The sequence below is a fragment of the Quercus suber genome, unplaced genomic scaffold (genome assembly GCF_002906115.3).
Source record: "Quercus suber isolate HL8 unplaced genomic scaffold, Cork oak 2.0 scaffold_4, whole genome shotgun sequence".
NCBI lineage: Eukaryota > Viridiplantae > Streptophyta > Magnoliopsida > Fagales > Fagaceae > Quercus > Quercus suber.
Window position 1 is genome coordinate 2644365 of NW_027069470.1, and position 16421 is coordinate 2660785.

The 16421-nt window shown below is 37.6% G+C and overlaps 2 protein-coding genes and 1 long non-coding RNA gene across 4 annotated transcripts; 1 reads left to right on the top strand and 2 right to left on the bottom strand.

Moving 5' to 3' along the window:
- The first annotated feature begins 3 nt into the window (after nt 1-3).
- On the top strand, nt 4-2716 carry LOC136066604 (uncharacterized). Its single transcript, XR_010628127.1, has 2 exons — nt 4-193; nt 2225-2716. It is a non-coding gene; the product is annotated as an uncharacterized LOC136066604 (long non-coding RNA).
- Nucleotides 2717-3118: 402 nt separating this feature from the next.
- Nucleotides 3119-5707, bottom strand: LOC111999275 (NAD(P)H-quinone oxidoreductase subunit M, chloroplastic). Its single transcript, XM_024031405.2, has 2 exons — nt 4917-5707; nt 3119-3551 (listed from the first exon to the last, which is right to left on the bottom strand). The coding sequence occupies exons 1-2, from the start codon at nt 5361-5363 to the stop codon at nt 3366-3368; spliced, it is 633 nt and encodes a 210-aa protein (XP_023887173.1). The 5' UTR covers nt 5364-5707; the 3' UTR covers nt 3119-3365.
- Nucleotides 5708-6274: 567 nt separating this feature from the next.
- LOC111999239 (uncharacterized protein At1g21580) lies at nt 6275-15822 on the bottom strand. 2 transcript variants are annotated; one of them, XM_024031362.2, is made up of 10 exons: nt 10609-15822; nt 9356-9539; nt 9127-9274; nt 8896-8995; nt 8620-8694; nt 8391-8481; nt 7943-8213; nt 7802-7844; nt 7622-7725; nt 6275-7057 (listed from the first exon to the last, which is right to left on the bottom strand). In XM_024031362.2, the coding sequence occupies exons 1-10, from the start codon at nt 15653-15655 to the stop codon at nt 6635-6637; spliced, it is 6486 nt and encodes a 2161-aa protein (XP_023887130.2). In that variant the 5' UTR covers nt 15656-15822; the 3' UTR covers nt 6275-6634. The 2 variants fall into 2 exon arrangements, with proteins under 2 accessions (XP_023887130.2, XP_023887129.2); XM_024031361.2 differs by having other exon boundaries at nt 9127-9277.
- Nucleotides 15823-16421: the final 599 nt, after the last annotated feature.

A 16421-nucleotide genomic window follows, 5' to 3' on the forward strand; every position in this document is an offset into this window, starting at 1 on the left:
TAGCTCTTCTTGGGTTTAAGGATTTGTAGACTTGATTTTCATATACATTGACTTCTGTATTCTTACTGATTGTAATGTAAATTTTAGAGATTTGTCTTATAATGTTGCAGGCTTTAAAAGAAAGATCAAATCAGTCCAATCTGATCGCCATAGAGTTTTGAATCTTGTACGTGGATTTTTCTTTTGGTTGCAGGTGAGTACCTTCTTTCATGGGCCAACTTATAATTTTATGGATGACCTGTATGAGCTACTTCTCAAAAAAAATTTGCTAGATATAAATTAACCACAGTTTGGTTTCCATTATTGTTATATGTTGTTTAATTTAGACAACAATCATAGAACATAATGTGATGTTTTGGCCTGGATGCGGATGGTCTTATTACCCCTTAGGCAAAGAGGGCGAACAACCTGAACGTTAATACCTCTCTTCACAAGACAATCTCTAACTGCAATGCTTTCAAAGAGACCACTTGGGCTACCATTGATCAGAATAGAGAATCGCACTGCAGAAATACAATATCATATCCACTCCCTCCATTTCTCCAAAAACCCACATCTCCTAAGCACATAGATGAGACAATCCCAATTAACGTGACCATAGCCTTTTCCACATCCAATTTACATAACACTCTTGGAACTCCTAACTTTATTCTACTATCCATTCATTCACAATGAATACTGAGTCCAAAATCTGCCTTTCACAAAAGCATTTTGAAAATCTGAAATAATTTCCTGTTGCACCACCCTCAATCTGTTGGCCATGACATTGGCAATAATCTTATACACTCCACCTATTAAACTGATGGGCCAAAAATCCTTCACATCCACAGAGGCTAGGTATTTTAGGAATAAGGGAGATGAAAGTAGCGTTAAGGCTTTTTTCAAACTTACCACGGGCATGAAAGTTCTGATTCTGAAATACCTCCATTATGTCAGACTTGATGATACTCCACAAAGATTGGAAAAAGCCATGGAATAACCATCTGGCCCGGGTGCCTTATTGCTACTAAAATGCTGTATCACACCAAAAGCTTCCTCTTCCTCAAAGGGTCTTTCCAACCACTCAACATTTTCCTCAAAGATCCTAGAAAATTCCACAACATCCAAAGATGGGTGTTGAAAGCTGTCTTCAGAGTACAAATGACGATAAAACTGCAAAATACAATTAGAAATGACTGCTGGATTAGTAGTCATCTCTCCCTCCACCTGCAAACTGGTTATAGTATTATACTGTCTCTGAGAATTAATACTTTGGAATTTTTTTATTTATATTTCTTGCCCCTCCCTTAGCCAAAGAACTCTAGACTTCTGTCTCCAGCTTATCTCCAACAGATTGGTTTTTTCAAGCTCTGTATGAATACGATCTTTTTCTGATTTCTCCTCGTCATATGTATATATATATATATATATTAAACAAAGTTTTTTTCATAGAATGATGGAGAGTTAGAATGCATAGTTTTCATGTAAAGAAAATTGCTGAAATGGAATGTTGTTATGGATGAGTAGAAAGACATGAATTGAATAAATAAGGAATGGATGAATAAACCAAAAGTTAGAGGTAGCACAAATGTGCAGTGAAGACTATTCACTCTATCAAGGAGTGATATAGGAATCAGCAAAAGGATGATGAAGGCCAGAATAATTGTGGTTTTAGAGTCTTAGAAAATTTATGATGGCTTGTGCATTTTACTCAAAAAATTATCCTGGAAAAAGTAGGCTGCTGGAAAATAATTAATGTAACTAACCATAAGTAAAGCACTCGTTGTGTTGGGTGTATGTTCTACATACTTGCCATGATATTTAAATTAACTAATCAAAAAAAAAATAATAATTACTTTTGAACATAAATTGTGATTTGTTACATACAATATGTGCTCTTATTGCACCTGTTGGGTTAGGAAGCCCTCTATGGAGAATCCAATTTGAATGTGTTTCTCAGACTAATTTTGGACAGAAATTGCAATTTGTTTCAATATGCACTTTAATAAATGAACTTGTTACTTCCTTTAAACAGAAACTGAAATTTGTTTCAATACAGGCTCTAAATGCACTTCATGACTAACTCTTATCTGTTTGTTTCAACTCTGAACGTACTTTGTGGCAAACTGTGTGCATGCACGTGTGTGGGGAGTGCGTGCTCTAACATATATATATATATATATATATTACTACTGGTTATTGCAAATCACATGTTGTGGCATTGATGATTGTCATATTTTGTCAGAATTTGTCTCATGAAGGAGCGTTTCAGCCTTGGAAGGACAAACATTGTTTGGGTGTTTTGCCCCAAAAGTAAACCAGGAATTTTCCTCTGATTCAGATGGTAGTCACTCAAGATCGCAATTGCATAACAGAGTGCAGTTGTAGCTAACAAGACTCCATGTTTTGTATAGTATAAGACCTAGTGTGAAAATATTGTGGCAGATACAGTGTTGTCTATTTGGAAGCTGCCTATGATGTAGGGTATTTTTGGAATGGAGGGAGATGAAAGGCGGAGAATAGAAGAGAAGTGACCAAAATGTACTATTTTTTACATTTTAGTCACCTTCCCTTCCCTTCTCTCCTCTCTTCTCATCTAAGCATAAGGTTTGTATCTCTGCCTGTCTATCAATCTTATCATGTTTTGAAATTACCCTGAAAATGATTTTGTTTCAAGCCTGTTACAATAACAGTAACGTAATGTCAAATGACTGATTAACAGGGTCCCAAGTTTGAATGTGAATGTGTGTATATAACTATATATATGTTTTAATATATTTCAATTATTTATATATATAATCTAATCTTTTTTGTAATTTTTTGTTGTACATATTCTATTACCATCCCCTAAAACACTTGTTTTCTCTATTTTTTTTAGCACTCTTATGATTATCCCTCCCTTTTTATTTCATTTTCATCTCATTAATATTAAAGCCTCCTCAATTTTTGCCAAATATTCTCTTCTTTACTGAAGCAAAACAGCACATAGGGGTTGTAATCTAGCTCAGATAAACTAGCAACAATACTAAGACGGCTTTTAACAATTTTAGATTTCAACCGTGAAAGTCCATTTTGAAATTCTATAGTAAGCCAATAATCCGTATGCCTGAGTGGGAGAGGATAATTTAAACTGCTGATATAATGGTCTCATCTCTTTGCCTCTATTAGTATGAAGTAGGTTAATAATTTATACAAAATTTTAACTATTCTTCCCTACATGAAATAGAGCTGTTCAATAAATTGTGTCTTATTACATTGACAATTATATTGGACTTGGTGTAATTTACGTAATGGATGTGCGAAGAAGGTTTACTTTTCTAATAGCTTGTCACCACAACCTAAGACAGTGGGTCCAGTTACTTTCCCAGCCATTTGACAAAATCAAATCATTGTGGTTGTACATCTTGAGGTTGGCCATCGTGGTTGAATTGAACTCGTGGCTTTCCCATGCTGAAGTTGAGAACCTGTGCGTTCATGTTGTATTTGATTTCCCCATCAAAGAGCAGCTTCCTTATGTAGTGCTCAATGTCTGAACCAATCAGACGAAGTGTGTATTCAGTCAGAGGGGAACCCTGATTCCACATGAAATGTTAGGGTCTCAACCAGGCAAAATTGGCTTAAAAGAATATGGTGGAACAAAGTCACAAACGTTGTCAAAATTGAAAAGTGCATGTTGGCATACCATAAGAAAAGACTTAGGTATTAACTTTTGTCTGTTATTATAAAATGGATAGATGACTAACTATCTTAACTGTTTAATAGAAAAAATAGATAGATTGTTAAATAAGGTAATATCTTATGTTAAGATTGGATAAGTATGGTACATTAAAAAAAAAGTATGTAATATAAAGTGGAAGGAAAGATTGTGGTTAAAATTTAGGTAATTTTCTATTAAGTGTAGCGAGCCTAACTTCTCAAAAAATAAAAGTAAAGTTGGCCTAAATGTGTAATTGCTTATAAATTTATGGTTCAAAATATGCATTCTATGAAATTTTCTATTAAGTGTAGTGGGCTTACATTCTTAAAAAATAAAAGTAAAGTGGACCTAAACGTGTAATTACTAATAGATTTATGGTTCAAAATTTGCATTCACACCATAGAGTTGGATTGTACAATCTTGAATGAATTTCTTTTCTTTTATAATAGAGTTATGACCCTAAAAAAATGTACAAATTTACAAATCTTTTGTTATTTGTTCTTATGCTAGCTAAATAGGGGGATGGGGTTGATGGCGGTTCTAACCCAATGCTTAGGCATCACAAAAATTGTTGGAATCATTGAGTAACCCTCAAACCCGTACAAATTTTACAAGCTTGGTAAATAAGGAACATTTATATTTACGCTACCAAGTTAACATAAGTCTTTTAGTGGTATAATTCATCAATAATGAAGGGTTGTAGAAAATAGTTGCACAACCCTTCATTATTGATGGATAGAATGTTCGGGATATATATAGTGGTAACGATATTAGAGTATTATGGTATAGAATTCTTTTTCTTCTCTATTAATGTAGTGTGTACTAATACGAAGTCTTCACATTTTGTCCAAAAGCAATCAAGATGGATCCTCATTGATGAGAAGATATGGTTCGAACCATATGGAATTCCATATGTCCCGCCGTTTACTAGACAACCATGAGGATCATTGATGTGATGAAGTGCGGTGTTTGATTTTGCTTACCTTCTTTGGGGCAACCAGTTATATACTCTATTTCAATCAACCAAATTCATTGTTTCGCAATTCCTAATAAGGATTTGCTAACTGAAGATTTTTAAGTCGCCTCAACTATGATGTTAGAATTATGGTTTCGAAAAATAAGGCACAGGTAAATGCGAACTCTAGCTAAGCAATGATTATTAGTTGCAACTTTCAACTACGAGGCATGATTTATAACAAAGAAATTGACGGCTGCTCAAAAGTGTTCCGGATATAATTACCTCATAGTGATCCACAAGCTCCTGGAAGTAAGAGTAAACCTTATTGCAAGTCTCAGGATTCCAAACAAACTCATCTGTTGGATCAAGAATAAGCGTAAGCTTGTCCATCTGGGTTTGATCAAACGCACAGGTTTCAGGATCAATGTAGGCTGCATAAATCCTAACATGCCGCGTGGCACTGCTGAGCCACTGCCCTCCATACTCTCTGCCCATATTCTTGCTCTTTACGTTCACTTGTGCTTCCACCGGCCTTAATGGTGTAGTTCCTTGTTGCTTCGTTTTCTCTTGCTGTAGTTCTTGTTCTTCTTGTGGTTCTTGTACTTCAGCTTGCTGCTGCTGTTGAGCTGAAATGGTAAATGTGCTTCTCTTTCTCATTTCTCTTTTCCCTCCAATCCTACCCAACATGGGGAATTTTGTGCAAGCCATGTAAGAGGAAATTGCTGCCATGTCTGAATGTTGTATAATACCTTCTGGTATAGAAGTCTATCTCTATCAAACTTTTTCTTCGTAGTTCTGTTTGGTTATTGCTCCAAATTTGAGAAATTGTAATTGTGCCAATACGTTTAGATCCATATATTTTGTGGATAAGTTATCGTCTTTATTGGATTGGAAGTGAGTTTGTGGTGAAGGTGAAAGGAATTTTGGCAGCTATCAAATCACTACTTTAAGTGTTGGCCTTGTATACTCCATGTGTTTATCTCAATAATCTTTGCCGTTGATTTTTGTGCAAGATTAATTTTTGTTGCACACATTTAGTTACACAGAGCTGTACGCATAATTTGTAAAATCGTGTTTATGAAACATGATTTCACAATTTTAACTGAAATTATGTTTTTAAAACAAGATTTTGGCATATATACCTACACTATTTTTTATTATCATTAATCTTTGTACAAGGTACATTAATTCATGTAACTTTGAATAATTTGACTTGGTAGCTTTACTAATGGCAGTCCCTTCGAATCCGAGGCACATGAGCACGTTTCTTTCGTTTTCTGTTCGGCTCAATTATTATGAATTACTAAGAAGTGGCCCGACCACTGAATAAGACTTTTAACCTTTCACTAAATCACTGGGTTTTTGTACTAAATGACCTTCAACTGAACCGTAACTTGTTAAAACCTTCGCAACTTTGTCAGGGCTTTTAATTTTCATAAGGGAATACGTAGAAGACAGCTTGGGATATCATTTCAAATCATCTCCCTGTCTCTCTCACCTGTTTTGCCCGAAGAGTGCATGACTGTGTTATGATTGATGACAGCTTTCACAGAAACAACTAGATCATCTAGCATGTCAATTAAGCAACTTTGGCAGAATAGAATATTAGAATCATAAAAGAGTGTGACCATTCAATAAGATCTCTGAAAATCATTTAATTTCCTAATTCATGGGTTCATGTACAATGTAGATTACAAAAAAAAAAATGAAAAAGAAATAAAACATTCCTTGAAAAGAAGATTAAAAAAGAAAAAAGAAACAAAGGCAGAATACATCTTTCTATTTTTTAGAAATTGAGGATGTCTAGAACTCTTTGAGTACTTGACTATTCCCTCATAAGAAAAAGAAAAGAAATAAAAATGCTATACCTCATTTCCTACATATACAATTCCTACATGGCATTCCAAGCATGCTTTTAAACTTCAGCTGTCATTGTCTTGAGAAAATTAAGTTGTATTCCTACTCATGAGTTTCAACTTCAGCCGTCAGTCTTAAGAAAATTAAGCTGTATTCCTATTCATTATTCGAACTGGTTTTATTAGCTCATCAAGGTCATCTAATTGTAGATCCGATGAATCACTATCATAAAACATTCGCTCGCTTGTTGGATCATTAGTTTCACCAACTTCTTCATCACTAAAATCAAGGCTAATGTAATCAGCATATTTCCCCTCAATGAAAATGTCATCATTGTTTTGTGTAGAGTGCTTTTCATTCACTGCTGATCTGGGCTCAGAAACATTGACATGTGTAGAACCAAAGTAACGCCCTTGAGCCTTCCTCTGCTGTCCCACTCGTTTCCTTTTCTTTCCCTTACTTCCCTTACTTCGGTTCTTTGGGTGATGAAGCTTGCATTTGGACCCTTGAGGACATGTTCCTGTCGCTTCAAAAAGGGGGCAGACATAGCTGTGCTTCTTCCGACACTGTGAGAGCAGAGAGATATATTCCATTTCACTTTTTCGAAGTTAGTGTGCAATTGTGTGCGTGAGAGTGAGAGAGAGAGAGAGAGAGAGAGAGAGAGAGAGAGAGTTATCAAGCATCCAACAGAAATCCAAGACTTAAGTTCAAGCACTACACAGCATCCCAGAATAAAAATTGAGGGGAAGCTGCAGCTGTGGCAAGGTGAGAAAAAAATTTACGACTCATCCCTAAGAGGTCAATTGGCTTCAGTCAGGTTGGACCAGATACAGAATGATGACCAGCATAAATCTACCCAATCATTAAATGGAAGAGATTTACTCCCTGATCTTGGGCAGAAATAAAAACTATGGTTTGAAAAGGCTGTTATCATATGGTATGTCAAAATGAATACTCAGGACCCTGTAAAACTAACAAGCATGTGCAAATGCACACTCACCCACCCAGACTTACCAGTGTATAAGTAGCAAAGGAAACCAGTTCAACATTCATATTGTAAAACATTAATGCCAAAAGAACATATCACTGAATATAACCAAAACAATAGAAGAGTTATGATAAGGTAATACCTCGTCCCCATCGGCACAATAGCCCCTAAGAAATCCTTCACAAGTAGAGGCCTTTGGGTTCACATTTACGTGTCTGTAAGGACAATTTCTATTGGTGCATAAACCTGCCAGGAAATATCAAATATGTAAGAACTGTCCTTTCAATACCTTGAACAAGAGCACAATATGGTACAAAATCACCTTGCAAAAAGTAAGAGCAATCCGGCATTCTTTCTGGAATGACCTGTGCATGAGAAATGCATCAATATACAGAGTCAACAAACACTTTCAGATACATTGTGATCGACAACGTCAAGTTCACTAACTGAATACATGACAAACCTTATGAGTCAATTTGCAGTTGGGATTTGAACATAAACCATTCAGAAACTTTGTGCAGACAGCAATCTTGGAGGGGTCATGGATATAGGGACATTTTCCATCATCTTTATTGCATTTCCCAAATCTTGTAAAAAACTGACAGTACTTCCGCTTTCTTGCCAACCGAAGCCTGGCAGTATGCAAACTCCATCTAACTTTCTCACTTGCCAATATACGTGCTCGTTTCTTTGGATCTCTGATAAGCTGGTTACCATTGCCAATCCGAACATATCTGCCGACATTGGAAATTTGGAACACATTTATCCAAATCACTAATGCATTCAAAATAAGTAACACACTAAAGTTCACTTTTTTTTTGGGGGTTCCTAGGACATCAGTTATAAATGTTAACATTTACTTGCATTAACTGCAGTAATGTACAGTTTAAGGCAAACAGAGGGAAACATACTCATCATTGCCAATCACTAATCTCCTAGGAATGTAAGATTTCTTGACATCCCTTTCTGATTGCGGAGCAGTAGAGCATGTTGATTCCTCATCTATACAAAACATAAGTGAAAACCCATAGAAGCAATTTAGTGATTAAATAACATAGCATATTATACAATATGAAACAAAAGAGAGAAAATAGAAAACTTAAAGGTCATCATTCAGCAAAGACATCAAGAATGGGCCACCTGAAATCCTCTGTAGTGTCCGTTTCGTAGAATCCATCTTGTAGCGAACTGAACCAACGCGGAATATACGCTCTCCTATAAAATCATTGGATACATTAAATATCAATTTATTACACTAAAATGAAATAATTATTGAAGTGTCCATATTCTGACAACATACTGATCATATATCCAATACAACAGACATATCATAGAGTGCAAGAACTGTGAATGCATCAGCACAACAGGATTAACAAATGGCCTGTGGATCTAATTCTATACTATGAAAGGACTTACTGGAAGAATTATTTCTATTCTTTGTCCGAGAACTACTGCATGCAGCATGATACTGTTCTCTCTTCTTCTTCTCAACTGCAGCAACTGCTAGTGTAGCTTCCTAAAGAAAAGATGATAATAAATTATTTAGAAAATGATAAAAATGCTCTATTTCTTGAAACCAACCATTACTTTACTTTAGCTAACTTTGAAGGGAAGAAACAAGTATCTGTGGGCTGCAGCCAAACTAACCTCATTAGCCTTCTTCGAGTGCTTTTCAATGGACTTTGACCATTTTAGACTGGAACCACCAACACTTAAAACCTTGAATTTTCGAAGCGAAAATCCATTGCTCGACTTTGTATAAACAGTGTCCCTTCTTCTCAACAGTAGCAATTTCCTACTGAAAGAAGACATATAATGCATGTTCACTTTTTGTTTTTTGCTGAATTAATTAACATATATTCACACGCAAAGGTACCTGATCATAGATAAGGAACTATTATTGGAAATAGAAGCTGTGTTTTGCATGAAATTTCTACAGTATGTTGCTCTTTTCCATGGAAAGAGCTGAGGCAAGACCTTCTGATCATTTTTTGAGGACTGTGTACCACGTAATGTCCATACCAAAGAGGATTTCATAGGTTCACGTGTCTTTGCTACAACTGCAAATAAAAATTGAACTTTAGATTCTCAGTAATTACTAATCATGCAAAAACAAACTAATCCACGTTATTACACTAATATCTCCAAATTTCTCCATTGACGGTAAGTTCAAAGTTTAAAACACTTAGGAATGGTGGCCATGAGATACATACAGTGAACTTTGTCAAATGACCATCATCGTACATAACTACAGTTTCAAATATAAAATCATCTGCATTATGATTTTTAGTTAAAAAAACATAATTCACTCATCAAATCTGGAAACATAGCTATTCCAGAACACATTATCAAAAACATTTCAACAAACCGAATGCCACAAAAAAGAGAAGGAATCAGATGATATAAAATGGAATACATTTGCACAATGGTCCAGATACTACACGGCATTCCAGAACAAAAATATGCCCATTATAATAGAAAATTATGAGAAGATATTTTGTATATGTCATGAAAAATAAACTTCCAACTACAATAATTTCTATCTTGACATCAAATTACATGACGTCATACAACTTCTATTGTGAAAATCTGTGGTATCAACCTGCATATTCATCTCTTCATCTAAAACAATGAATTTCACCAAAGAGTAGCTCAACACTTCATTAAGAGCATGTTGATTACCAGAATTAACAGTCAATTAGAAAAGATGGCTAGTACCAATTAAAATCCTACCTCCTAGCATCATATAACTAGAAGATTAGGGAGAAAAGAAATTTTTTGTTTTTGTTTTTTTTTTTTTCATCAGACATTGCTATAAGCAACTATACGCAATAACCAAGGGAGGAGGAAGAAAATATGAATGTAGGAAAACATAGAGTTAGATAAACATGAGTCATAATATAGGATTTAAAACTAAGCCTCATTTACAAAATAAATTACAGAATATACATGATAATCTCATTCAGCACAGCCATACTTTATACAAACGGATCCTTTACCACAGAAACATTAACTTCAAATATGTTTTTTGTGTGTGAATGCATACAGACTAACTGCTATGGGTCGGAAGATTGTTCCTTATGAGGGATAAAATAGACAACATCAGATGAATAAGTTCTTCATACATACCCTTATGCAGTCGTTTCTTACTGTATTTTCTGCTGGAAACAATGGTAGTAGCCTGTTGCCCCTCTGAGTTGAAAAGGTCATCGGGTATGGCAACTGACTGCTTACTTTGATTTTCCAATGAAGCCCTAATAAGCTGATTTTTGCTCCTCTTGTAGTAGCCATCAGAAGCAGCTTGAATCTTATTTCCATTGTGTCCAGACAGGTCACTAGGGTTTGAAGTTGCGACCAGCTGATTTGATTTGCGCTTTACATATACTATCCTCTTCATGTTAGAAGATGCCACATTGGCACCATTTAGTTCAGCCTGGCTTTCCAAATTGTTTGACGAACCAGTTAAGTTTTCAGAAATTTCAGATATCTTCAAAGCATCTTCAGAAGTCTTTGGCACATTTTTAGTTTCTGAAAATTTCATGGGATCTGATGTACTTTCAAAGCAATCACTTACAGAACGCTCTGCCAATGGAGAAGGTGTATTATCCCCAGAAGATACAGCAGCTTGAGTAAATAATTTGGTGTCATTGGGTAATGGGGGTGTCCCGGGCTTCTCAAGAGGAGTATTTGTTCCTGTTTTTAAAAGATTCTGTGCATCAATAACATCAACCCTAATGTCAGACCCAGTGCTCTTCTTCAATTCATCTATGCCTGAAGAGTTTGCCCGATAAATAGATGAACTCAAACCATGAGAGCCCTGGCGCTGAGCAGGAACTGGGGCAGCTTTTCTTACAAGACTGTTGCCTTTACGAATGTAAGAAGTATTCTGAGACTTCACATTATTTTTGACCAACTGCCTTTGAGGAGGAACACTTTGTGAGAAAGGCTTATTTCCTGGTAAAGGAGCAGAAGAATTACCAGTTCGATGCCAAGTTCGGGGCTTCGCAATTTGGGTAGAAGAGGCTGTGTTCTTTGAATTGGTCGAAACAAAAGATGAATGACCTGGATATGTCCTAGGAATGGCATGACCCAGTTGTGTCTTCCTCCCCATTAATTCAGTATTCTTGACACTCAGACTGTGAGACGTAATTTTGGAATCTTGTGACGGCAACAGTACTGTCTTCCCCATGGTTGAGTGGTTAATTTCAGTCACAGTAACCGGCTTGATACACTGGGGAAATGATGTATGAGTAGATAAATTGGAACCACCTTCTACAATGGACTTCTGACCTAGTTTTTGGTCATCCCCACAAACTTTCTCATTGGAAATTTGGCTGAGTGATGTCCTGGCATTCAACATGTGTATGTTCTGGACTTCAGACAAGGTATCTGGAGAAACCAATGTCGGATGTGTTCCAGACATAGACTCCATAACTTCATCACTAGTGTTAGAAGAAAAAATTCTACGACCATCAGCAAATAAAGATGGCTTGTTTGAAACAGAAGGCAAATCCTCCTTTACAAGTGGATAATCATATTCCTTATCTGTACCGGAAAATCTTTGATCAAAGTCTGCAGACTGAGGTTCTGAAGTAATTTTGTGCTGACTCTCACCATGAGTTAGAACTCGATCTTCTGCGGCCTGTGCATCCATTTTTTCATTACCACTACTCTCTATATCCATAATGTCATTTTGATTAATATTACAGGCCATAAGTGTGCTCATTTCTTTTGGCTCACTTCCCAACCCTGATATACAAGGGGACTCTGCATTTGGAATAGCCTTGTCCTCAGCAATTATAGAAGATTCAACACCATGTTGCAGAAGTTTCAAACCATCTTCTGTCAAGACATCCCTGCTTACCCTCACAGCTTTCGAAGAACCTTTGTCCAAAGTATCCTTAGGCAACGCTGTGAGCACATTTGGACAAGGTATCAAACCACTTGTACACAGATTATTTATGCTAGACGCTGCAACTTCCTTGTCTGGTTGTGTTATATCATCATTATTAGATAACGGCACTTCTGCACAAGATGTGGAGGTGCCTGTGGGTCCCTCATTGGTCACATATGCCGTTGGCCTAAACACCAAATCAGAGGCAGAAACTTCTCTTTTGTTTTCACATCTAAGTGAAGTCCCATACAGATAACCATTAACATCAACGTTATTTGTAAACTTAACCTCAGAAAGCCCATCTGTCAAACTTTTTGCATGGATCCCACTCATACCATCTTGACCAGGTAGTAAACCAACATTTGAACTTCCAACCCCAGAAAATGTGACTTCTGCAGGACTTGGACCCTTTACAGATAAACATAAGTTTGAATCCGCAGCATTTGCAGGGCTAACTAAATCATTTACAGGCTCTACATGTATGTCAGTTGAATTTGAGAAGTCTAACTGAGTCCTTGTTTTTCTCCTCTTCTTAATCTTCTGTGTGTTACCCTCACTAGCTCTGACTGAAACGCCACTTGGAGATCTTTTAATTGCACAATTCTCAAGTGACATGGTGACCTTAACTGGGGATGGGTACTTGCCAGTATTATTCACGGTCCTGCCATTTAAAACAGTAATTTTCTCTTCCAAACTAGTAAAACCATTGTCAGAATCCCATGTAATATCACTACCACGTTTGGAGCATTGTCCATGAACAAGACCCCGGTGAATTTTGGTTTCCTCTGAACTTGACAAACCAACAATTGCACTGCTTCCTACCCGTGTCCCAGGAATTTCTTCTGCAATACTATTCTCAAGTGATATGGTAAACTGATTTGTACAAGGCTGTTTTCTAATGGCATCCATGATGCCAACATCACAAACTGTAATATTCTCTTGTGATTTGACCATGCCATTTTCAAAACCCGAATTTTTATCTGTACCATCGTGTGAAGAGTGTGTATTAGTAATATCCTCTTGAGTTTTGATTTCCTCTGAACTTAACAAACCAGAATTAAAATTATTTTCTAAAGAAAGCATGGCCTCAGTGGAATCTTTTTCTGCACCATTTCTATGTGATAAAGAGACTCCATTATGACAAATCTGCTTGCTGACATCTTCCACAATATCAATGTCAGAAAAAGTAATTTCCTTTAGCAGTTTAGTTACATCATTGTCAGTATTTGAAATGCTATCCAAGATATGAGTTGAATTATCAGCATTTACAGGACTCTTACCAATTTTATTTTCTTCACAACTTGGAGAACCCAAAGGAGAAGTTGAGCCTTTCCAATTTCTCCTGATCTTAGGTACACATGCTCTATTACAATCAACATTAATTCCACATTCATTTGATACTATGTCATTTTTAGGCAACAAGTTTACCTCATCTGTAGAAGGCTGCAGAACAACATCTTGCCTTGAAGCCATACCATCAGAAGTGATTATCTTTTCTGAAGGTGTCACACCATTATCAGACCCCGATGCAGCAGGTGGACCATGAGTGGAGCCATCTGATTTCACAGGTTGGTCACACTTTTTCATTTGCTCTGAACTTGACAAACGAGATTGAGGATTTACAACTCTTCTCACTATTTTCTTCACTATTTTTTTCCTCTTTACAACCTTGGGAGCAGTATTTTTGCCAGAACTAACATTAGTACCATCTTTATCTGAAACAGTATCCTTACTACACCTTTCCACTTTACTCTTTACTAGTGATACACTAGCCCGACTTGAACTAGGCTGCGAACTACCATCACAAACATTCCCAACATTATAAGTCATTGCTTTCTCTCCTGAATGTTTCGAGTCCTTTCCAGAAGGGGATGCCTTACTAGTAACATGAGTTGAACTATCCAATTTTACAGTACCCTCATTGAGTTTTCTCGTTTTTGAATTCGAACAATCCCCATCAGACATTTTCCTAATTTTCTCACTCTTAGGAGTCAAATCCGTATCCGAAACAACAGTTGAACTAGGAGGTGTCACAATTGCCTTGGCTACCAGCGAATTAGATTTGAATGAAACATCAAGCTGTACCGGGCTTCCCTCCCTCTCATGTTCTACTTCTTCTTCTTCTTCTTCTTCTTCTTCCATCCCATGACTCGAATACCCAAATTGATCTTTACCTCTAAAAGAACCAGAGTTGGTTTTATCAAAGTAACCAGAATAATGTGACGGTTCACGCTCACTCTCTCTATTCCTATGGTTAGTTTTCACCACCTGAAGTCTCAAAAGAGCACTCTTCTTCTGTATTGGTTTCCTCGGAGTGCGATTATATTCAGAACTACCCTCTCTATTTCCCCTACCACTGTTATATTTCCCCGATTCCGAACCAAAATACTCTCGTTTCCCGGAACCAATCCGAGCCCTATCACCATCACCATCACCAATCTCATACAAAGAATCACCTACACCATCTCTAGAGGTTTGTCTATCATGACTTGCATCAATTCTACCACCCCTAAATCCCTCATTCTCACGCACTGAACCAAATCTGTGATCATAACCACTAGAATTCGACTCAATTTTCCTTAAAGTTTGATTCTGATTAGACACAAACCCTAAATCCCGAGAAGATGTATTGAGACGGCGATGATCGCCGCCCCAAACCAATTCATTCCTTTCTCTATCTCTATGGTTTGGATCGGAACCAAAGGTATAAACAATGGTTTCGGGTCTAACAAACCTAGAACTAGAATTACCCTCAGATTCAAGCCTAAACTTATCGAACGTGCGCTCATTATGATGATGCTGCGCGCCGTTTCGATCGAGATCCAGGTGGTGGTAAGGTCGGGAATCGGGCAAAACCCTAGGAGGCGGGTTGAAGAATTCGGGTCGGGAGTGGTCGGGTTCGGGTAATCGGTAGCGAGTGCGATCGTCGATCTGGTTGTGGGAGAAAAAGGGAGGAGTTGTGGGAGAGGAGAAGGAGAAAGATTGGGATTGGGTTGGAGTGAAGGGATGGCGTTGCTGTTGCGGTGGTGGTGGTGGTGGTGGAGGGAGGGGTTGTTGGTGATACAGAGGAGGAAGAGGGCGGGGGTGCGGCGGCGGCGGTGGTGGTGGATGTGGCTGAGGAAAGTGGTGGCTTTGGTGGTTGTTGTTGTGGTGATGAGAAAAAGTAGGGGGTTCGGGGTAGTGAGGACGAGGAGAAGCGATAGGAACGTACCTTGAAGAAGTATGTTGTTGTTGGTGGTGGTGGTGGTGTTGTTGTTGGTGGATGAAGCGATGGAGGTCCATGGTGGCGGAAGGTCAGATCTGCTGGCTGCGGATGCGGCGGCGGCTGTTGTTGTTGTTGTTGTTGTGATATTATTGTGTGGTGATGCTGTTGCGTCTCGTGTTTTTCTTCTTTTTGTGTAGTTTGTGTTGTGTACGTGTCTTTGTGAGCGGTAGTGGACCTAGTGGTTGCTTTATAAAAGGAAGGGGTGTCTTTGGTGCGTGTAGGGTCACACGCTTATTTGACTTGCTTGATCTGTATCATTATTATTGATACTCGTGTCCTGGATGTATGGGCCATGACTTGTAAACGGTGCCGACCTAACATAGTAAACGTCACATGTTGGTAAGGGCTACCAAATCAACCCAAACTCAATTGCCTATCTTACATTGTGTTTGATTCAGTTTTTTAAAATTGAGCTATTTAAAAAAGTAAGGGTTTCAAAAAAGTACAATATGAAATTGGATTTTTTTTTTTTAACTGAGTATTTGGTAAAAACTATTAAAAAATTATTTTTGAAAAAGTTGAGTGAACAGAGGAGGAAGAGGGCGGGGGTGCGGCGGCGGCGGTGGTGGTGGATGTGGCTGAGGAAAGTGGTGGCTTTGGTGGTTGTTGTTGTGGTGATGAGAAAAAGTAGGGGGTTCGGGGTAGTGAGGACGAGGAGAAGCGATAGGAACGTACCTTGAAGAAGTATGTTGTTGTTGGTGGTGGTGGTGGTGTTGTTGTTGGTGGATGAAGCGATGGAGGTCCATGGTGGCGGAAGGTCAGATCTGCTGGCTGCGGATGCGG

Excerpts from the sequence above, each read along its gene's own strand:
- LOC111999275 (XM_024031405.2), bottom strand. The coding sequence starts at position 5,363 with ATGGCAGCAATTTCCTCTTACATGGCTTGCACAAAATTCCCCATGTTG. Across the intron at positions 3,552-4,916 it reads AGCTTGTGGATCACTATGAG|GGTTCCCCTCTGACTGAATA; the intron begins GTAATTATATCC and ends ATGTGGAATCAG.
- LOC111999239 (XM_024031361.2), bottom strand. The coding sequence starts at position 15,655 with ATGGACCTCCATCGCTTCATCCACCAACAACAACACCACCACCACCAC. Across the intron at positions 9,540-10,608 it reads TAAGAAACGACTGCATAAGG|TTGTAGCAAAGACACGTGAA; the intron begins GTATGTATGAAG and ends TTTTATTTGCAG. Across the intron at positions 7,845-7,942 it reads ACTGCAAATTGACTCATAAG|GTCATTCCAGAAAGAATGCC; the intron begins GTTTGTCATGTA and ends TCTCATGCACAG.